This window comes from Marmota monax, unplaced genomic scaffold, assembly GCF_021218885.2.
Source record: "Marmota monax isolate L192 unplaced genomic scaffold, Marmota_monax_Labrador192_F-V1.1 WCK01_AAM20220418_F8-fsc00080, whole genome shotgun sequence".
NCBI classification, from domain to species: domain Eukaryota; kingdom Metazoa; phylum Chordata; class Mammalia; order Rodentia; family Sciuridae; genus Marmota; species Marmota monax.
In genome coordinates, this window is record NW_026694750.1 from 1,614,377 (window position 1) to 1,636,512 (window position 22,136).

General features: G+C 59.5%; 1 protein-coding gene across 9 annotated transcripts in view; it reads left to right on the forward strand.

Annotated features, from left to right (window-relative positions):
• Casz1 (castor zinc finger 1) overlaps window positions 1–21,931 on the forward strand; it is a 141,028-nt gene extending 119,097 nt beyond the window's left edge. For 6 of the 9 annotated variants that reach the window (XM_058572663.1, XM_046424784.2, XM_058572664.1 and 3 more), the window contains 17 exons: window positions 1,331–2,165; window positions 3,086–3,154; window positions 4,682–4,772; window positions 5,511–5,675; window positions 6,638–6,810; window positions 6,958–7,799; window positions 9,981–10,116; window positions 10,305–10,368; window positions 11,539–11,693; window positions 11,816–11,938; window positions 12,813–13,151; window positions 14,615–14,813; window positions 15,576–15,747; window positions 17,310–17,461; window positions 17,570–17,711; window positions 18,246–18,545; window positions 20,276–21,931. In XM_058572663.1, the coding sequence (XP_058428646.1) occupies window positions 1,331–2,165; window positions 3,086–3,154; window positions 4,682–4,772; window positions 5,511–5,675; window positions 6,638–6,810; window positions 6,958–7,799; window positions 9,981–10,116; window positions 10,305–10,368; window positions 11,539–11,693; window positions 11,816–11,938; window positions 12,813–13,151; window positions 14,615–14,813; window positions 15,576–15,747; window positions 17,310–17,461; window positions 17,570–17,711; window positions 18,246–18,545; window positions 20,276–21,369 (5,051 nt within the window). In that variant the 3' untranslated portion in view covers window positions 21,370–21,931. The remainder of the gene's footprint in view (window positions 1–1,330; window positions 2,166–3,085; window positions 3,155–4,681; window positions 4,773–5,510; window positions 5,676–6,637; window positions 6,811–6,957; window positions 7,800–9,980; window positions 10,117–10,304; window positions 10,369–11,538; window positions 11,694–11,815; window positions 11,939–12,812; window positions 13,152–14,614; window positions 14,814–15,575; window positions 15,748–17,309; window positions 17,462–17,569; window positions 17,712–18,245; window positions 18,546–20,275) is intronic. The other 3 variants (XM_046424783.2, XM_046424787.2, XM_046424786.2) reach the window with 3 other exon arrangements.
• Window positions 21,932–22,136: the final 205 nt, after the last annotated feature.

Here is a 22,136-nt window from a genome sequence, read left to right on the forward strand (position 1 = left end):
CTTGTGCTCAGAGCACCTCAGGCCTAGCAGGTTTGGGTGGGGTTGGGCGGAATCCCCGCTGGCATGCCTTCCTTAAGCTGTACTGTCAGGACCCACAGTCTGGGTCCTGCTACTCTGAGTGTGCCCAGGTGGGCAGGCTCAAGCTGAGTAGAGAACACTGTGTCCCCTGGACTGTGTGTCTCACTTGTCAGTATGTGCCCAACCCTGATGGAGGGCGCAACCTGCCGTAAGTGGAAGAATGAGCACCCTCTCACACATTGGAGACCACCTGTCTGCCAGGCCGAAAGGCTGTGTGTAGAAGGCACATTAGAAGGGGCCATGTTGGCCTAAGACTTGTCCCGGGGAGCTGGCTGTATCTGCAGAGTTAGGAAAAGCAGCTACGAACGTGAGCTTGTGAGTCCATGTGTGTGAGCACATGTGTGAGTGTGGTGTGTGCATGTGTGTGAACATGAGCCTGCATGTGGTGTGAACATGGGGGAGGGAGAGTGTACGTGTCACTGTGGGGAGGTCCCTCCAGGGTTCAGTGTGCCCTAGGTGCAGACAGTGGGGAGGATGGATGTGCCCAGCCCAGGCCTGCTGCCCTGGGCCTACAGTGCTGGCTGCTCCCACCTGCCCTGGTCCTTGCTCTCCCAGGTGACCCACCTTGGTGTGCTCCATGTGGTAAATCTTGGCTGGAGGAAGGGCCCTACATGAGTCTGTGTGGGCACGTTGGCACAGTCCCTGCCCTGCTCAGTTCTGTGGTTGGGGGGAGGCTGAGAAGCCAGGTCATGAGGCATCATGGGGCAAGGCCCTCATCAGCCAACGAGATCCATTTATGGGGCTCAGGGCAGTTCACCATGCCAGGTTCACCCCAACCCCACCCAGAGCATCTCTCTCAGCTCCTGGGATCTCTCCTGACTGTCCAGTCACCACCCACATCCCTACCTGTCCCTGTGCCTGTAACTACTGCCCCCACCTCAGGAGGCAGGTTGGGATTTGGCCTTCCAGTAAGATGACTTCTCTTTCATATTAGGCCAAGGCGAGAGAGCGGAGACATTTATGAAACTTTGTTTAATGTACTGAAAAGCCATCGGCCAGAACATTTAGGAAATTGATTTTCCTGGCATTGATGAACTCGTTTTATTTTACCCCAGTATTAATTACTTTTTTTTAAAACAAATTAATTTAAGAGTCGTAAAACCTAACAAGTGGGCCGAATGTCCATAGATCATGTCCTGCTCTGCCCCTCCCCACACAGGCCCCTCTCTGTGGTGGGGGCTCGCAGTGGGGGGCCTCTTGGCCCTTCCTCCCCTGATTCCTCCCAGAGGTGACCACCCCCTCCTCCTTGTAGGAGAGGCCTCCTCGCTAAGGGACTATGCGGCCTCCACCATGACCGAGTTCCTGGGCATGTTTGGCTATGATGACCAGAACACGAGGGATGAACTGGCCAGGAAGATTAGCTTCGAGAAGCTGCATGCGGGCTCCCCCCCTGAGGCGACCCCCTCTTCCATGTTACCCACCTCTGAGGAAAGCCTCAGCAAGCGGGCACGCTTCTCCAAGTATGAGGAGTACATCCGCAAGCTCAAGGCCGGCGAGCAGCTCTCTTGGCCAGCCCATGGCACCAAGGCTGAGGAGCGGGCAGGCAAGGAGATGGTGGGCCCTCTGCCTGGCCTGCGGCTGCCCAGCAACACCACCCACCTGGAGACCAAGGCCACCATCTTGCCCCTGCCATCACACAGCAGTGTCCAAATGCAGAACCTGGTGGCCCGGGCCTCCAAGTATGATTTTTTCATTCAAAAACTGAAGACCAGTGAGAACCTGCGCCCTCAGAATGGGAGTGCCTACAAGAAGCCGTCCAAGTATGACCTGGAGAACGTCAAGTACCTGCACCTCTTCAAACCCGGGGAGGGCAGCCCCGACATGGGCGGGGCCATTGCCTTCAAGACAGGCAAGGTGGGGCGCCCCTCCAAGTATGACGTCCGGGGCATCCAGAAGCCAGGCCCCGCCAAGGTTCCGCCCACCCCCAGCCTGGCTCCTGCACCCCTCGCCAGTGTGCCCACTGCTCCCAGTGCCCCCGGGCCGGGGCCCGAGCCACCTGCCTCCCTGTCCTTCAATACTCCCGAGTACCTGAAGTCTACCTTCTCCAAAACAGACTCCATCACCACGGGGACCGTCTCCACTGTCAAGTAAGGCACTCCCCATCCCACTGTACCCCAAGCCCTGAGGCAGGACACCCACTCGTACGCCCAGACCTGGGCTCAGTCGACTGTCATGCTCATGCTCACACACGCAGCGTGCTCACTCACTGCGTGCTCACTCCGGGGGGCCCTTCCAGCTCGTGCACGGTTCATGGCCCTGCACCTTCACCCCTTGCTGCAGAGCCTCACATGCTCACACAGCAGGCGCTGGTGTGCTGGTGTGCACTGCGTACCTGCTGACGTGAGTGCCAGCGAGTGCCATAACCCCTGGTTGCCACCACTGGCTTCCTTTGCCTGCTGCCATCAGAGCTGTGGTCGGCTGAGAAAGCCCCATCTGGGGGTGAGGCTGCTGGGGTTTCTGCAGTGGCCCTGGTGCCTGGGTTCAGAGCCTCCTTGGAGGAGGCAGAAAGAAGAAGGCCTTTTCAGCCTTAATTCAGGGACAGGGCACTGGCCCTGCCAGTAATATGGTGGGTGCCTGAGGCTGAACAAGACCCATCCCAAAGCCCTTATCTGCACTCCACCCTGGTAGCTGTGAACCCAGGCAGATGCAGGCAGTGCCCCCTGACTTGAGGCTATGTGCTGCCCTTCCTTCCCCTTTTCCTCCCTGGGATGCCTGATGCTTCTCAGCCCTCACCTTTTGATTCTCCCTCTGTGCCGGGGGGGTCAGGCCCTGGCTCCAGGGACCTTCCACCCAGACAGACTCTAGGCCCTGCCTGCCTGGGGTGGCCCAGCCCTCCTTAGCTGGGCTAATTGAACCTCTGCCAGGCTTCTGCCAAGGGACTATCTTAGTCCTACCCGTGTGCCTCGGAACTCTCAGCCAAGGCAAGAAAGGCGAGAGCCAGGGCAGGGAGCTCCCCACCAGCTCTTGGGCCTGCGGCTGATCGGCTGTGTCCCGTGTGTCTCACCAGGAACGGATTGCCCACAGATAAACCAGCTGTCACCGAAGATGTAAACATTTACCAGAAATATATTGCCAGGTAGGCCCCTGGGGAGGAGACTATGTGGAGAGAAGGTGGGGGGCCAGGAATGCCCAGGGACTGTGGGACCATCCCTGCACTCTCTTACCACTAGGGCCAAGACTGTCTCCTCCCAACCTCCACCTGCTTCTTTCCCTAAACTCCCCATGGAAGCTGTCCCATGAGCCCAGCTCAGACCTGCCTCTTTGCTGTGGTCCAGGCCACATGATCCTTAAGCAGCTTCTACCTCCAGGGCCAGGGTGTGAGAAGGAGCCCACAGCAAGGCTCGGCCATAGATGAGTTCAGGGTCCCCCTCCACAGCTGGCCTCTGTCGGGCCTTCACTGTGGACCCCAGGTGGAATGCAGACCACCATAATTGTCAGTTTCGGGCAGGGGTGTGGCTCCCTGGGCTGCCCAGGTAAGGCCTCACACCACCTGACTCCAGATCCATCCCCTCCATCCCAAAGGCAGCGGGATTGGCAGCAAATTCCCCTCCATCAGGCCCTCACAGCTGCTGCCTGATGAGGCGGCACATGGTGGGGGCTGTGCCCTGGCGGCATAGTTCTGGGCTCTTCCAGGTCCCTCCCATCCTCTCTGCCTCTCCTGTCCCAGTGTCTTTCCCCCTTTGCTCTCTTTGGTCTTCTCTTTATTACTGTTGCTATCATTATTATTAGTGCCTCAGCAGATGGCCCTGTTGGCAACTTCAGCTTAAATATTTATTTGCAAGTGGTCCCCCCATACATGGCATGGGTTTCTCTCCACTCCTGCAATCACGTCATCCACAGAGGGGCACAGGCAGGCCGAGGAAACATCTTCCCTGCCACTGTCACGGTTTGCTCTCCCAGGGCTGGCCCTCACCAAGACTGTAAGAGCCACACCCGGCAGTGTCAGGTCTGGAGAGCGACTGGGGTTTCCTGGAGGCAGGCAGCATGCAGGCAGCACGGGGCTCCTAGCTGTGCACTTGGCTGGAGAGCGAGCTCCCTGCCACAGGAAGCCAAACAGATGCTGTGCTTTAAAAATTCATAACTCTGGACTATTTCAAGTGTCAGGAAAAGCCCAGAACAGAGAGAGCCCTTTAACACCTCACAGCAACAGAGCCCCAGTTCACCAGCCAGGGCCTCCTCCCTGGACAGAGCTGGGCATAGTGTTGGTCAGGCAGCTAACTGTAGGAAAGGCAGTTGTGGGGACTTCAGGTCTCCTCCTCACCTCCCTGGTCTGTGTCTACTCTGGCTGTGGCTTGTGGCCTGCCCTAGCTTCTTCCTCCCCACCTGGGTGCCAGGCTTCTACTTCACCTGGCACTCACTACCTGGAAGATGCTGGCAAGCATGCAGCTTGAGGAATCTGGGATTCCTGACAGGCCTAGCCACTGGCCCTGGCATTCCCAAACCTCTTCCACTTCACCACTGTCCCCCCATATCCCCAGCCAGGCCCACAGAAACCCAGTAGCACATCTCTAGAACCTGGGCAGAGATGGCTTTAGGCCCTGGAAGAGTCCTCATGGGGCCTGGCACCCAGAAAGGGGCCTGACCCGACCCCTCTTCTCTTCAGGTTTTCAGGCAGTCAGCACTGTGGCCACATCCACTGTGCCTACCAGTACCGAGAGCACTACCACTGCCTGGACCCTGAGTGCAACTACCAGGTACGAGATGCACCACTGCACAGCACAGCGGCTCTGGCTAGAAGTGAGGCACCAGGTGCTTAGTACTCCATGGGTCACCTGAACTTAACTTGGTGGGCAGAGAGTACGGACCCACTGCCAGCCTGTGCCACTAGTAGGTTCTGCAGCCATTGGCATCCTGGTGGTGATGATGCCCATGCAGCTTCGCTGGGAATCCAGTGTGGACCAAGGCCCATTCCAGATGGCCTGTGTACCGCAGCTAGCTAACTCTTCAAGGGGCCTTCTAAGGTCGGCATCACTGCCCCACTTCAAAACGGAAATTGAGGTTCAGATAGAATGCCATTATGTAAAGACCACGACTTGCAAATGCAGAACTATCAAAGAGGTGGCATTGACAGTGTGCATAGGCTGCTCCTTCGGTCTCACCGGGTGTCTCACCTGGCTTTGCTCACAGGTGCATTGGGCAGAATGTACTGTCACCTGTCAGAGCCCTTGCCCTGAGGGAGCACCCTGTTCATCCTCTGCTTGGGCTGTGGCTGTTGGGAGGCTGGGGAGAGGCCAGGGGAGGGTCTATGGTTTCTGGATTGTTGGAATCCCTGCTGCTGAGGGAATTGGCTGGGCAGTCTGTGCTGTCCTGACCACAAGTGGGGTTAGGTTTATGAGGTGACCTGAGGGCCCTGAGGCCGGCCCCTGGCCCAGGCTGTCTTGGCATACGGGTGGGGATGAGGGCTCCTGCCAGCTTGGTACTCTTCCTGGCAGAGGTTCACGAGTAAGCAGGACGTGATCCGGCACTACAACATGCACAAGAAGCGGGACAACTCCCTGCAGCACGGCTTCATGCGCTTCAGCCCCCTGGACGACTGCAGCGTCTACTACCACGGCTGCCACCTCAACGGGAAGAGCACCCACTACCACTGCATGCAGGTGCCCGCCTCCCCGTCCTCGCCCTGAAGCCCCCCAGCTCAGGCCTTCCTCTAACCCCGACCACAGCAGCCATGGGCAGGGTCTCTGGGTGCAGGGTGGAGGTAGCTGGTGAGCCAAGAGTCACTGGGCATGCTGAGGGAGGCTCTGGGGGAGTGGGGAGCAGAATCTGGTGGCCGAGGCGGGGCCATCCCCGTGGCCATACTTGGTGTGGGGGAAATTCAGTGAGCTGTTTATACAGACCGACATTTTTCAGGCTTTAACACCAAGAGCGGCATTGCAAATGATTCCTGAGGAGGTTTTTGTTTAATTCTTTGTTTTAATGCCACACTGAGTCTGGGCTTTTTCAAGGTGTCAGGCCCAGGAGGAGCGACTTTGGGTTGCAAATAGCAGCCTCCTTGCCTCCCCCATATTTGTCGAGGGTTGTTATGGCCTCTGGGGAACAACCTGGGTGTGAGGAGGGGGGCCACCCTGGGCCTGAGACGGTGCAGGCACTGGCACAGCCCAGCCTTTGAGGGTGCTCAGAGGCCACTGGTTTTTACTCAATATGGCAACATTGTCTGCCTGGCCCAGTGCGGGGGGAGGGGCCATGCCCAGAAATCATCCACTAAGCAAGTCCCTGAGCTAAGGTGACCTCCAGGACACAGCCCCTGTCAACTCTGGGGACTGTAGAGGTAGGGCCACAGATGGGGATATAAAACCCAGCATCTGAAGAGCATGGCTCCCTCGCCTGGGCCCGAAGCCGCGTGGTCTGAAGACAGCCTGGCCCTCAGGCAGGTTCCGGTTGCTCCCTGGGCGGGGTGGGGGGGTGGTGGTTGGAGGCTTTATGCCTCGGCCCAGGCACACCTGGGGAGTTTGAGGATAGAGGTGTCAGCTGTCCCGAGAGGAGACCTGTGCCCAGCCGCCCTCTGACCTTGGCCCAGCTGTGCCAGGACTCAGATGGCTGCCCGCCATCCTGGCTGCAGGTGGGCTGCAACAAGGTGTACACGAGCACGTCCGACGTGATGACCCATGAGAACTTCCACAAGAAGAACACCCAGCTCATCAACGATGGCTTCCAGCGCTTCCGAGCCACCGAGGACTGCGGCACGGCGGACTGCCAGTTCTACGGACAGAAGACCACGCACTTCCACTGCAGGTGAGCCAGCTGTCCACCGGCACCCCAGGCTGGAGGAGGGGCAGGGGATAGCTTGCTTAAGGCCCTGGTTTGGTGTCCAGCCTGGGTTTTCTGTCACGGGGACTGCCCCCTGTGTGCCCCATGACAGACCCCCAATGTCCCATCCAGGCGTCCTGGCTGCACGTTCACCTTCAAGAACAAGTGTGACATCGAGAAGCACAAGAGCTACCACATCAAGGACGACGCCTACGCCAAGGACGGGTTCAAGAAGTTCTACAAGTACGAGGAGTGCAGGTACGAGGGCTGCGTGTACAGCAAGGCCACCAACCACTTCCACTGCATCCGCGCCGGCTGCGGCTTCACCTTCACCTCCACCAGCCAGATGACCTCGCACAAGCGCAAGCACGAGCGCCGGCATGTCCGCTCCTCGGGCGTGCTGGGGCTGCCACCCTCGCTGCTGGGCGCCAAGGACACGGAGCCCGAGGAGTCTAGCAACGACGACCTGGTGGACTTCTCTGCCCTGAGCAGCAAGAACTCCAGCCTGAGCGCCTCCCCCACCAGCCAACAGTCCTCTGCGTCCCTGGCCACTGCCGCTGCCACCACTGAGGGCACGCCCAGTGCCACCAAGCCTCCTAGCAGCAAGATCCAGGGGCTGATGCCCCAGGGCCTGCCAGGCTCCATCCCCCTGGCACTGGCCCTCTCCAACTCGGGCCTGCCCACCACCGCACCGTACTTCCCCCTTCTTCCTGGCCGTGGGAGCACCTCCCTGCCTGTGGGTGCCCCTGGCCTCCTGGGTGCCATGTCATCTGGGGCAGCAGCCTCAGCAACCCCCGACACACCTACCTTGGTGGCTTCGGGAGCTGGAGATTCGGCCCTGGCGACTGCCACCTCTGTCCCGGTGCCCCCTGCCTCCATCATGGAGAGAATCTCTGCGAGCAAGGGCCTCATCTCACCCATGATGGCCAGATTGGCCGCAGCTGCCCTCAAGCCCTCTGCCACCTTTGACCCAGGTGAGCAGGCCAGGCCCTGCCCAGGAAGCAAGCACCTTCTGGGTCCCAGAGGCTCCATCCCTGCACTCCTGTTGCAGAGCAGAGTAGGGTGGTGTGGGGGAGCCGTCTGTCTGATCTCCACCCTCCAGTCTTGCACCAAGCAGTGGCCCCTCTCTGCCTGGTCTCTGCCTCCCTCCTGTGTATTTCCTCCTCAGAGCCCCACCTGGGCCCCTGCCCAGGGAGTTCTCGCCTGTTTCTCCTGAGGCGGGAACAGTAGGCCCTCCCTCCTGGGATCCCCTGCATTCTGTTGGCTCGCTGTGTTCTCACCTCCCACATCACAGATGAGTCCCTGAGGAGAGCTGTCCCAGGCCCCCTTCTCCTCTTGAGTCTCCTCCAGATGACCTGGAGGGGGACAGGTCCAACACAGTGGCAGGGTGACTGCACCTCATACCTGGACAGCCCTCCAGGCCGAGGGACACCTCTGCAGCTTTCCCCCAGCAGAACTTACACCCCACGCTCTTCAGCATGGCAGCCACTAGCCAGGTGGCTGTGGAGTGCCCAGCTGGTCAGAGTGAAGAGGCACTGGGTTGCAGTGTGACTCATTTAAGCAGGCGCACTGGCCAGTGCTCCCTGATGGACAGTGTGGCCTGCAGCCAAGAGTGGCTTCTTCTGGTCTGGCACTGGCTTGCTACAGGGTGGCCCCTCCTTCCTCCTTTCCTTGCTTCCTTCTTTCTCCTGGTTTCCCTGGCTCCTCTCCCTTTGCTTCCCCATCTGGGAATTTGTCTTAGTTGAGCCCTTGAGAAGTGTTCAGCTCCGTCCAGGAGGTGGCTCATTCATTCACTCAACAACCCTTGGTGCTTGCTGGGTGCCTGCCGAGGGCTACCACTGAGTGGGTGCTGGGGACACACAGGCAGGAGGAAGTGGAAGCCAGCCCCGTCCTGTGGTGCTGATGGAGCAGTGGGGTGGCCCGTCCCCATACACAGCTGAAAGTGACAAAGTTGAGACGGTCCTCAGCACCTTGGCTGCCAGGTCCGGATACTCTGCTCCCATTTGAGACCATCTTGGAACCGGCCAGGACAGACAGAGGGTCCCTTCGTCCCAGCTTGGGGCTCTGCCCACACCTCCTTGAGAGTTCTAGCCCTGGAGGATAGGGAGCCGGGCCCGTTTTCCTGTGACTGGGGGTAAATGACTTCAGGAGCTGCTGGGGTGTGGGCTTATGAAGGCTGAGAACCCTTTCAGGTCCCTGGTGGGGCACTCAGATCCCAGGGGGCAGTTTAGAGGCCCCACCTTCCACTCCCTGGCCACAACCCCAACCAAGAACTGAGCCCTCCAAGGCCACCCTGGGCTCAGTGGCCAAGCTGTCAAGGACTTTCTTTTTCCTACAAAAGTCTCCTTCCCCTCCCCCGCAAAAGAAAGGTCAGGCGCAGGGGAGGGAGCCATTTTCCTGTATTTTTAATAAAATGCCACTTGCAGTCTGAAGCAGTCCTGTCAGCTGTAGCGCCTTGGGGCAGATTAATATTTCAGTCACTTGGGGATTGTGGAGCTGGGCCCAGTGGACACCTTCCTGTCAGCTTCTTTTGCCCCTGATCTGCTCGGCTTCCTACAGCGTCTTCCCACCCAGCTTCCCCTCAGACCCATCCTGGCCAGGCCTTGAGCCCCTGCCCTGGACAGCTTGACGGGCGAGGTCACACAGCTCGCTGATTGGCCGTCAGCTCGGTAGCCCTGACACAGCAGATGCCCTCTCTGGGCGTGCTCAGTGCAGGCAGGCTGTCTCCCCGGCAACAGCAGGCCAGGGACCAAGGAGGGGCCGCTCTGTCCAGATCTGCCACTTTCCCTCAGCATTAACAGAGTCTTTAATAAAAGCTTAAACGGCAGCCCCAGAAATCGACTGTGACAGTTGGTGAGGAAAACGAAGGGCCCCTGCACCCGCCCCAGCCCCCTCCTCAGCCTCCCGCCCTTCTCCAGGAGGCCCTGAGCCAGGCCAACTTTGACATAATTTTGCAGTAATTATCACTTGAAGAATTGCCACACAGGGGTAAGCGTCTCAAGCGATCACGTCAGCAGGGAGAATCGCTGACCACAGTGAGGCCTCCCCAGACCCCTGGCCTACCAGGCTACTGCCCTCCTTTTGTGGGGAATAGGGTTTGTGCCCATGTGAATCCTGGGCCCCTCTGACCCCATCTTCCCTCCCCTCTCCTGCAGGAAGCGGGCAGCAGGCCACCCCTGCCAGGTTCCCTCCAGCCCAGGTAAAGCTGGAGCCGGGTGAGAGCGCTGGCACCCCAGGCCCCCTTGAGGCCTCCCAGGACCGCAGTCTAGACCTGACTGTAAAGGAATCCAGGTGAGGTGCTGCTGGAGAGAGAAGCCCTTGACAAGCACCCTGGGCTGGACCCTGGGGTTCAGCTCGCCCTCCTGTCCAGAGCTCACCTCCTGCCAGGCAGCTGCAGCAGGCAGGGCTGGGGGCGGGTAGGCCTCTGGGTTGGTCCCACGGACGTCGGAGCTGAAAGCCCCTTGGTTTGTGTGTTCTAGTAATGAATCAAATGGCCACGCAGCCCCGGCAAATTCATCTCTTTTATCCTCGCTTATGAATAAGGTAAGAACCATCCATCACACGCCTCCTGCTCCCCCACCCCAAGAAATTAAAGCTGTGCTGGGGGGTGGGGGGGATGTGTTTGTTTTTTAATGTTTTCCCTCTAATAAGATGAGTTTGTACCATTTAAATTTTGAGGCCATTTTTCATCGACTATAATTTCAGAGCCACTGCTTACAAATTAATTTAATGAACTGGCTGAAGAAATATATGCCAGCCTCTGACACCTTTTTTCCCCTTCAGATGGAGGGCTCCAAAAGCTTTTCCGGAGCCCTCTAACTTCTCTCACCCTTAGTTATTAATGTTATTTATTTATTTTATATATTTTTTGTTTGTTTAAAAAGGGGTCAGGGAGGGGGGACTAAAGTGGGAGCACAGCATCAATTTCCACTTTTCGGGTTGAGTAATGGTCTCGGACGCCTTCCGGAGAGGTCGCTCTGGAATATTTATTTTAAATAATGCAGGGTCTTTGTAAATTATACATCATCTCAAATATATTTTTCCCCTTCACATGATAAACTTGACTGCAGCAAGATTAATTTGGTTACTGTACACAGTGATGGGGCTGAAGAGGGAGCTGGCCCAGGCTGGACCTCGTGGGGTGGGTCCCAGCTGGGCACTTGGCAGGCAGGAGCCTGCTACCTCCTCTCCTCTCCTGCTTGCTCTCTTGCTCTCGTCACTCCTCTGGCCACTGCCCACTGCACGCCTTCTTCCTTCCTGGGGAGCCTGTGGGCTGACCCCCCTCCCCAGCAGCGAGCCTGTCTGCTCTCACCCCATGAGTGTCCCTCCCTCCCCACACCTCCTTTGTGCACCTTCTCTTGTTCTCAAAGAATTCATAGGGGTTCCCCCCATCCCTCCTCCTCCTGCACTTCCTTTGAAAAACCTTCTGGCAGGAAAATAACCAGGGAGCCACGAAGTCTGGGGAAGATGGGCCACAGTGCGCACCCTGAGTGGCGGCCTCAGCGAGAGCAGCGGCTCCAGCAGCACGGGATTGCTTGGAGAGGCCCTGCGCCTTCAGGCCAGGCCCCCAGCTGTCCAGGCAGGGCCCTTCTCTAGCTGGAGCCCAGGGGGGGCCACAGATTCCCTCCTCCCTGCCCGGAGTGCTCTGGTGGTCACAGAGCAGCATGTCTGTCCTGAGGCTCCCAGAGCCGAGCTTGGCCACTGTCTTCACAGATGTCTCAGGGCAACCCCAGCCTCGGCAGCCTGCTAAGCATCAAGACAGAAGCAGAGGGGAGCCCTGCTGCAGAGTCCTCACCCTTCCTGGGCAAGGCTGCAAAGGCTGTCGTTCAGGAGAAGCTCTCAGAGCCCTGGAGAGTGTACCTACGCAGGTGAGGAGCTGCCTGAGGGCAGGGAGGGAGGGAGGGCTGGCAGTGGCCCCAGCAGCCTGCCTAGTGGCCAGCAGCAGCCCACCTCTAACTGGAGCCTCCTCCCTGCTGGCTCATTTGGCTAGGTTTGGTACCAAGGACTTCTGCGACGCCCAGTGTGACTTCCTCCACAAGGCACACTTCCATTGCGTGGTGGAGGAGTGTGGTGCACTCTTCAGCACCCTGGACGGGGCCATCAAGCATGCAAAGTGAGTGGGGCCCTGGGGGCCCTGTCATCTCTCGCTCAGGGCTCTGCGGGGCTGGATACCACACAGCCTGTTGCAATTCCCACCAGACCACAGAGCGGCTGGCTCCTCAGGAGGGAAGTGCCCAAAGGAGGATGGGCTTCCCGTCTTCCTTCCACACACTCAGCCCCCAGCCAGCTGTGTCCAGAGAACCCTGCCTGGGCCCCACTCAATACCCTAGCGCCAGCTGCTCCCAAGCCAGGACCTGTGGGGCTGGCAGCATGCCCTAGGTGCCCCTGCAGAGTGGCCAGAGACTCAGTGTGGACCCAGGGGTAGAGACCCAGGGCAAAGGCCTTTCCCATTCCACTGTGACATCTTGAGTCCCTTTGACCCAGAACAGCAAAATGAATCTGTGAATGCCATGGAGTTTAAAAGCAGCGAGCCCGGCCACTACTTGTAACTGACTCAAAACCTGTAAGCCTTCAAGACAGATCTCTGTGCCCTGAGCCCCACACCAGGCCTTTCTCACCACGTGGGCATCTTGTCCCAGCCGCTGGCCTGCACAGGAGCCTACTGAATAGTCAGAGCAAGTTTCGTGAGGCAGGGCCTACTCTCACACATATACCCAGGGAGGGGACCGCCTGGGCAGAGGCAGGGCACAGGTAGGAAGACAGAGTTAGGGCCAAGCCCAGAGCTAGGGCGCAGCAGTTGTCCTGAGGCTTCCTGTCTTGGTGGGATCACGGAGAGCTTGCTGAGCATGAGGTCCCTGTGCTGGGCCCTGGTCTTGTGATGGGGTCACACCACACCTGCAGCTCCTGTGCACAGGCAGCCAGGGAGGGGCTGGGCTGCAGCGGCCTCTTAGCTCCTCACCTGATGTGACCTCTCCTGCCCCTTCCAGCTTCCACTTCCGGACGGAGGGCGGAACAGTGAAAGGAAGCTCAGAGGCTTCCTTCCCGGCCTCTGTTGCTGAGACCAAACCTTCCTTGGCACCCTCACCCCCCCCGGCACCTCCTGGCACCACAGTCCCGGGGACCTGTCTGGAAGGACCTGCTCCCAGCCCGGCCTCGGTGCCCTCCACCCCCACCCTGCTCGCCTGGAAGCAGCTGGCTTCCACCATACCCCAGATGCCTCAGATTCCCGCATCAGTGCCTCACCTGCCCGCCTCACCCTTGGCGACGACTTCTCTAGAGAATGCCAAGCCCCAGGTCAAACCCGGATTCCTCCAGTTCCAGGAGAAGTGAGTCCCTCGATGAGCCGGGCGCCCCGTCCCCAAGCGTCTTGGGAGTGGGTGTGGCAAGGGCAGGAGGAGGCCCTGTTCCTCACCGTGCAGAGTTAACACTGGATGTCCCCACCCTCTGGGAAACGGCCTCTGGGCCACATCCTTCTAGCCAAAGATGCTGTGCTTGCCCCGCCACTCTGCCCATCCCAAGCAGCCAGTGGGTGGTGGGTAGCAGCAGTAGTCCCCAGGACCAGTTGGGATGGGCTGAGAGTGGATTCTCAGGTCTCCTGGCCCAACAGGGAGGGTCTCCCTTGCTGGCCTCTTCAGTGGCTCGAACCTGCTGAGATTGCAGGGCCAGGGAAGTCACAGGTGGGTGTGATGGGCTAGGCCCCTCCCAGGCCTGCACTCCCTGCATAGTGGCCTGAGTCTCGGGTGGAAGGGACCTTTCTCACTGAATGGTGGTGGCTCCTTGCGGCGAGAACGGTGACTTTGTATCGTAATGTGTGCGGCTTCCTGTTCTCAATAAAAGTAATAAATTGGATTATTTATACCGCCTGAGTGGCAACTGTCCTCCCTCTCTGAGCACCTGGGGCTGGGCCCGTGATTTGGAAGGGGACAGACTCCTCTCCGTCCCTCCCCCTCGCCCCCCCAGAAGTGGTGCCCTCCTAGTTTCCTGGTTGCTGTCAGAGCCCCCACCAGGGCTGCGCTCCTTGGCCAGTGCAGTGTTGCCTGCCAGTCAAAAGCTAGAGCCCCTCGTCCTCCCATAGATAGCCCCCTGCAGCATGGGAAGCAGGGCTCCCAGGTAGGGGCCTGCTCCACTCCTCTGCTCTCCCAAGCAGGCCAACCATAGGGGATGGCCCAGTACTCCCCGCCCATGCCCACCCATCATCCCTTACCACTCCCCTGGCTCCTAGGTCTCTGAGCAGGTGGGTATCATAGGCCTCAGATGACCCTAGGGAGTGCCATCAGCTGTGAGCCTCAGCAGGCCCTGACACACGTTCCCACTTACTGAGGTCCTTGGTAGCAGCACTCCTGGTAGGGCCACCCACCCATCTGCAGCCTGTCAGTCAACCACATCCAAATCAGTGCCATGCCATGCCAGCCAGGCCCTTGATGGCATCCTGCCAGGGCTGGCAGCACCATCCCTTATTTTCATTTCCAAGAAGTTATTGCAGCCATCCTTATCTATAATCCCGAGGTGTGGCCGTGGAAACTACGTGTCCCAGCATGCAACGCTCTGGGCACCCTGCATATTGCAATCCCTGTGCACCAGGCAGAACTCCTAAAAGGAGGCAGGGATGCATGCTGGGATCTGTAGTCTCTGGTTGAATCGTCCTGCTAAGCAGGAGGGCAATCTGGGGACATTTCTCTTGATTGTACCACTGGTGACAGAGGAGTGAACCCCAACACAGCACAGTCAGGACACCAGCAGGGAGGGCTTGGGAACACCAATGACCTTCTGGGCTGTGGTTTCCTTGCAGCGACCCTTGCCTCGCGACAGACTGCAAGTACGCCAACAAGTTCCACTTCCACTGCCTCTTTGGGAACTGCAAGTATGTCTGCAAGACCTCCGGCAAGGCTGAGTCTCACTGCCTGGACCACATCAACCCCAACAATAGCCTGGTGAACGTGCGAGACCAGTTTGCTTACTACTCCCTGCAGTGTCTCTGTCCCAACCAGGTCAGCGCAGCGGGCGGCCCAGCTGTGGGGGCAGGGGAGCCACAGGGCCTGGGACCAGCTCCTCCTGGCAGAGACTCTGCTTTTTGCACCCTTTTTAAGTTGGCTTCCACCAGACCCTGGAAAGGACACTGTCTGCCCCTAGGCCCCTGGAGGCCCCTGGGCTGGGGTCCAGATTGGTACTAAGTTGGTAAGGTCTATCATTTTAGTCCTAACCCCCAGTGGCAACTAAACACTATGCTGCTGCTGTGTACTTAAGATCATTCTTACCCATCTTGAAATTGGCTATTTCCCTTTTCTCCAGATGCATAAAATTTCTAAATGGGCCCATTGGATAGATAAAGAGAACTGTCCATGCCCAGACAGGAAGAGCAGATAAAATTCACTTTAAAGGCCTATCCCCAAGATAGGGGCTACCTGAGGACTCAGAGCAGAGGTCTGGGTGTGTAGAAAAGACTGGCTGGATAGATTAGTGGTGCCTACCTAGGTAGGTCCAGCTATGAAGGGAAGATAACTGGGATAGATTAGTGATGTCTGCTCTGGGTGGCATTGAAGGATGGCAAAATAACTAAATAGGATGTTTAGTGAAATGACAGAGGGACATGTTGCTTTTTGACATGTGAAAGTTCTTTACAAGATTGCATTTTCTGATTCTGGGTGTGGAAGAACACATGTGCCAAGGGCCTGCCACAGCCCAGAGTCCCAGTTCAGGCAGCAGCCCACACAAGTCCCCACCTGTCCTGATCTTCCTGTGCTTCCCTGCAGCACTGTGAGTTCCGGATGCGTGGACACTACCACTGCCTCCGGACTGGCTGCTACTTCGTCACCAACATCACCACCAAGCTGCCCTGGCACATAAAGAAGCATGAGAAAGCTGAGCGGCGGGCAGCCAACGGATTCAAATACTTCACCAAGCGCGAGGAGTGCGGCAGGCTAGGTACTAAGCCAGGGTGGGTAGGGACTTCTAGCAGGTACAGGCCAGTTGTCAAATTCACAAGGTGTCAAACCTGAAACATCCCAGGGAAGAGGACGAGAGTCACTCTGGCCTCCTCCATGCAAGCAGGATGCCCTGGAGCCTCACTGCCGGCAGTCATGGCTTAGCTTGATTCTTTTCCCCTTTCCAGAGGGCAGGCAGGTGAGCTTCTCAGGGGTTTGGAAATCACTCGCCCTGGGTTGCTTTCCATAGCTTCAACTGTAGGGTTTTGTTTAAAATGTGCCATGGTGTGTTCGTTCATTCAGCAGTAATTTACTGAAAAACAACTGTGTGCCAGTGCTATTGCAGGGACACGGGAGTGGTGACAGTGGCAGCAGCTAAGAGTTTTTGAGTGTCCGGTATGTGCTGGCATTGGACTTGGTGCTGGAAACCTGGCGAAGATGTGTGGGCTCAGCTGGAGAATCTGATTGGCAGGATACTCAGGAAGGAAGTAGCCATGGGTCTGAGAAGAAGAGGTCACCCGCAGCCCTGAGCTTGGTGATAGATGCAGAGATCTGAGCCCCACAGGGAACAGGGCCTCCTTCCGGGGATGCCCAATGGGATTGGGGCTCTAGGGTCAGCAGGCAGAGAGCACAGCCCACCCTCCTGCCTCAGGATGGAGCCCCGTGTTCATAAGCCTGTCGATGATGGGAATCATCGGGAATAGACTGGGATGGGAATCTCCCTGGGAATAGACTGGAAGCTGAAGGAAAGGCAGGAGAAGGTGTCAGCATGGACACCTGGGCTGCGGGCTACAGGCCAGGCCGGCTGTGGCCTGTGGTCATGGTTTCAGGGGCTGGTGGCAGAGGGAGGCTGCAGGCAGGCCCTTCCACAGAGGAAGGGAAAGATACTCATCAACTGCCAGAAAAGAAAGGAAACAAATCTTTCCTTCAAGTATTAATTCAAAAAGGATTCATGGCCAGGAGAGGGCTGGTAACCATGGTGACAGGTGTCAACACTCAGAAGTCCATGTTGTCGCGGGGCTCAGTTTACAGATGTCAGGGTATTCTGAAGTTGCCGTTATTTACTCAACTTTTGGTGTTTTTGGTGGTAGCTGGGGCCAAACAAAGCCGGGGGATGATATAAGACACCTGGCCAGCTCGGTGCCATGGTGACGGGCAGGCCTTCACCTGCCCTCAGCTGATGCTGTTTTGGCCCCACCTGTTCTGTTTGTTCTCAGCCTGGAGCAAAGGAGAGACATGGGGGCAGGGTGGAGGCTGGCTGCCACACCCACCAGCCCAGGTCCCCAGAGAAGGTGTTGGGGACAGGTGGCATGCTGTGGACAGGGCCCACTAGGTTTCCTTCCCACAGTATGTGGGCAGGGAGTGGGTTTGGACAGCCTTCGTAGCCTTGGACTTCCTGCAGGTGGCTGATCGTAAGCTTTCCTTGGAGAAATGCAGTTCAGGGTGCACATGCCACTGGCCTTGTCGATCACTCCCTGTGCCCAGAACAGTGTGCTCAACACACACTGGCTGTGAGCACTGGCTGGCTGGGGAGGCTTATGCAGGTGGGGGCCGTGTCCACAGGCTGCAAGTACAACCAGGTGAACAGCCACTTCCACTGCATCCGGGAGGGCTGCCAGTTCTCCTTCCTCCTGAAGCACCAGATGACCTCCCACGCCCGGAAGCACATGCGCAGGATGCTCGGGAAGAACTTTGATCGCGTGCCCCCCTCCCAGGTGAGTGCCTCAAGCAGGCCTGTGGGTGGCTCCACCAACCCCCCGGGAGGCCCTGCTGCCCCTAGCGAAGGCGGCAGGCAGCTCCTCAGGCACCCTGCTTCCTCCCAGGGCCCCCCAAGCCTGATGGATGCTGAGACAGATGAGGGCATGGACTACACTGGCTGCAGCCCGGGTGCCGCCTCCTCCGAGTCCTCTACCATGGATCGCAGCTGCTCCAGCACCCCCGTGGGCAACGAGAGCACAGCGGCAGGTGAGCGCAGGACCCCTGCCTCCAGCCCCGCTTTGCCGCGTCCATCCTGGACACAAGGTTCACAGTGAGGTAGCCCTGAGGAGGACAGGCTGGTGTGCAGTGGACCAGCTGGTGTGTGGGATGTGGGACACTGAGGCCACCTCCTACCATCCTGCCACCTCCCCAGCACTCTGCCTTGTGCTTCAGTTTCCAGGAGAGGAGCCTGGGCCTGTCCTCCAGAGTTCCAGGAAGGCAGTACAGCCCAGCCCTCCGGCCTGCCCTGGCCCCCCTCAGGCCCTGGCCCCGCTCAGGCCCTGGCCCACTGCAGCCTGGGCCTGGGGTCCAAGAGAGGCGCCCGCCTGCCAGGCCCGCCCTGACCGCTCACAGCCGCCCTGCGGCCTCCCTCCTCTCGCTCCTCTGTCTGCTCCTCTGTCCAGTGTCTCCCACCTGCTCCACCATTGGTTTCTCATTTTGGTTCTTTTTGTTTGTTTGTTCTTTGTTTTGGTTCTTTTTTTTTTTTTTTTTTTTTTCTCTGCTTTTCTCCACCTTCTCCAGGCGGCCCGGCTCCTCCTCCTCCTCCTCTTCCTCCTCCTGCTGCCACTGGTGACGAGGCCACCCGTGGGGCCCCACGGCCCCCCCTGACTCCACCCTTCCCGCCGGCTGCGCTCCGGCCGCCCCTCCCCCCCCTCCCATGCCTCTTCTCTCCGTCCTGTCTCTCATACTCTCTGCTCAGTGCCACTCTGGGAGCCAGTCGCGGCCTGGCCCACCCCATCAGCAGCCCGCCCAGCTTCCCGCCTGTCACTGCCACTCCAACTCCAGTAAAAAGTGACGTCCCCCTAGTTCAGGACGCCGCAGGTAACTCGCACACACATTCTCAGCAGTATCTGTCACCCCACCCGATCCTTGAGACTGTGGTCCAGGACCTGACCCTTTTCTGTGGCCAGCTCAGTCAAGGACAGGTGTTTTTGGTGGTAGCTGGGGCCAAACAAAGCTGCATCCTGATGGCCAAGCACTCCTGAGACCAGAAAGCCTGGCTCCTATCCCAAAGACAGCTCCTTGTGACTCCTGCTCAGACCAGAGCATTGCTGCCAGCCATTTGCCCCTGCTCAGCAACTGGTCAGCCCAGAGTAGGCATGCCAGATTCCAGCTGGCTGCTCAGGGTGGCCTCACCTTGGGCCTGGGCAGAACAGAGCCTGTCCCTGTGGCTCTCAGGTGTTCAGCTTCCCACCCAGATTCGAGGGTCTTGATCTGGCCCCACCCCTCCCTTAAAGCTGAGCCAGGGGAAGAAACCTCTGGAGCCTCAGGCCTCGGGCTGTGCTCTGTGATAGAAGCTCTTCCTGCCCCAACTCCATATCTGGAGTCCCACGGGGAGGGTCTGCTGGCCCCTCACCTTGCAGACGGCATACCACCTTCCATGCATTGTCACCTCACATTGTGCCTGAGCATGGCTTTGTGCCAGGCCCCGGTGGCTGTGGCAGTAAGTACATGGGTTCTGCCCATTGAGAGCTGTCACCCTGTGACTTCAGACCCAAGAACACATCATCCCTGGTGGATTTCCAGGCCTGAGGCTCTCCCATGGCCCCTGCCTAGTGCCCCCACCCCATTCCAGCCCTCAGTTTCTCTTCATCTGCCAAGGGTGGGTGACTGGGCCTGTTCTCCAAATCCGCAAGGCAGTAATTTGGTGCACAGAGCGGTGGCCAGGCATTCTGGCAGACTCAGAAGGGCCATGGCCCTCGGCCAGCACAGGGAGCAGCCTGGAGGATGTCCCCCTCTGGTGGGTCTGGGCCTTGGGTCCCTTATTTCTGGGGAGTGCTGCCTCCCCCCTGTGTAGCCAGTGGGTGCCTTCTGAAAAGGGTGAGGAAGCAAGCCCTTGGCAGTGGGCTCCTAAGTCCTGGGAAGCATTCTGGGCCAGCCTGGGCACTGATTGGGTGCCTGTCCTGTAGCTAAGCCCTTGTCTAGATCTGGCCCAGCGAGGAGACTCTGAGCAGGGGGTTGGTATCTTTTTGGTATTTAGTTCCTGAGGCCTGGCCTAGGAGGCCCACTAGGGGCAGAAACCTTAAGACCTTAAAGAGCCTTCTGGAACCAAGGAGAAGGTGCTCCTCAGGGCAGTTACAGCCCCAGATGGCCTAGGGCACTTGGCATCCCGGCTGTGAGTAGGCAGGTCCCCCTGCAGACAGGCAGGCAGCCCGGGGAACTGGTTTGCCCGCGGCGGGAAAGGAGCCGGCCTGTCCCTCATTAGAGGCAGGCGTGTGATGGGCCCTGGCCCCCCTCCAACTTGGGTAATTACACTCTGCGACCTAGATTCTCCCTTCAGCTTCAATTAGCACCAGGACAGGTCCTCACTTCCTACCCAAACTGGTCAGGAAGCAGCCACCACATCCCGGCAAGCTGCTTGGTCTGCCACCCAGGGATGCACGTGTGGTCGTCTGCAGGTCTGGATGACAAGGGAAGCCTGGGACTCCTTTGCTGTTCTGGGGGTGGGGAGAGGCGCCCTGGCCACCAGACCAGGGTCAGGGCCCTGTGTGAGTGTGACCCTGGCAAAAGAGGCAGCCTTCTGCACTGACTGCCCTGTGCCCCTTCCCCAGGGAATACCATCTCCATGCCCACAGCCTCCGGTGCCAAAAAGCGCTTCTGGATCATCGAGGACATGTCGCCCTTCGGCAAGCGGCGGAAGACGGCCTCCTCGCGCAAGATGCTGGACGAGGGCATGATGCTGGAGGGCTTCCGGCGCTTCGACCTCTATGAGGACTGCAAGGACACGGCCTGCCAGTTCTCGCTCAAGGTCACCCACTACCACTGCACGCGTGAGAACTGCGGCTACAAGTTCTGCGGGCGCACGCACATGTACAAGCACGCGCAGCACCACGACCGCGTGGACAACCTGGTGCTGGACGACTTCAAGCGCTTCAAGGCCTCGCTCAGCTGCCACTTCGCCGACTGCCCCTTCTCGGGCACCAGCACGCACTTCCACTGCCTGCGCTGCCGCTTCCGCTGCACCGACAGCACCAAGGTCACGGCGCACCGCAAGCACCACGGCAAGCAGGACGTGATCAGCGCGGCGGGCTTCTGCCAGTTCAGCTCGAGCGCCGACTGCGCGGTGCCGGACTGCAAGTACAAGCTCAAGTGCTCGCACTTCCACTGCACCTACCCGGGCTGCCGCCACACGGTCGTGGGCATGTCGCAGATGGACTCGCACAAGCGCAAGCACGAGAAGCAGGAGCGCGGCGAGCCGCCCGCCGCCTCGCCCGGCGCGCCCGTCAGCCTGGACGGCTCGCTCACGCTGGCCGCCGAGCCCGGGGGCTCGCTGCTCTTCCTGCAGACGGCCGCCGCCGGCCTGGGCCTGGCGCTCGGCGACGCCGGGGACCCCGGCCCGCCCGACGCTGCCCCCGCGCCGCGGGAGGCCCCCGCCGCCCCCGGCCCGGCCGCGGGCGCCGGGGAGTCCTCGCAGGAGGAGGAGGAGGAGGAGCTGGAGCTGCAGGAGGAGGAGGCCGAGGACGAGGACGACGAGGACGAGGACGACGACGACGAGGACGACGACGACGACGAGGACGACGACGAGGACCTGCGCACCGACTCGGAGGAGTCGCTGCCCGAGGCGGCGGCCGAGGCGGGCGCACGGACCCCGGCGCTGGCGGCTCTGGGCGCCCCCGGCCCCGCGCCCGCCGCCGCGTCGCCCTAGCGCGCCTCTTCCCGCGGCGTCACGTCACTGTCCCCACTGTCCCCGGCGCTCTTTAAAGAAACGCTGTCTCCACGTGAAGCCCCTGAACAGAGCCGCCCGCCCGCCCCGCCGGGCGCCCCGCAGGTGCTTCCGGACCCCGAGTCCGTCTCAGGACAGAGGCGGGGACCCCTCTGGTGCTCGGGCCGCCCCGCCCGGAACGCGCAGCTCCGCGGCGGAGGACAGGCCGCCGCCCCCTGCCCGCCGAGCGGGGTCTTCAGGGAACAGCAGGTGCTCGCCCGGGCGCGCGCTGACCGCCGCCAGCTCTTTGCTCAGGACCGGGGCGGGCGCTGGAGGCCACTGGGACCCCATCGGCCACCGGGGGCGGGGCCGCCACCTGTAGCGTCTGGCCGGGGGAGCCCCCTTCATGCAGCTAAGACTTCCCCCCTTGCCCTGGGGAAGGCGGTCAGCACGGGTGACAGTACAGGGACATGGAGGAAATCTGAAGGTAGCAGCAGGCGGGCCCTTCAGTGCGGCTGCACCGCGCTCCAGGGCCAGGCTGCCGCCCCTGCCCCTGCCCCCCACCCCCACCCCGTTAAAAAAAAAGAGGCTGTGTCCCAACCCACCCAAATGGAGCCTTGGGGACTGGGGTATCAGCCACCCTGGTGGTGCAAACAGGAAGGATGCGGCTGTTTTGGGCTTTAATATTCAAAATGGAAAAAAATACAAGAAGTTGTACAGTATTTTTCCTGTAAAGGTTATTATTCTACGTAGAGCAAAGGAAAAAAAAA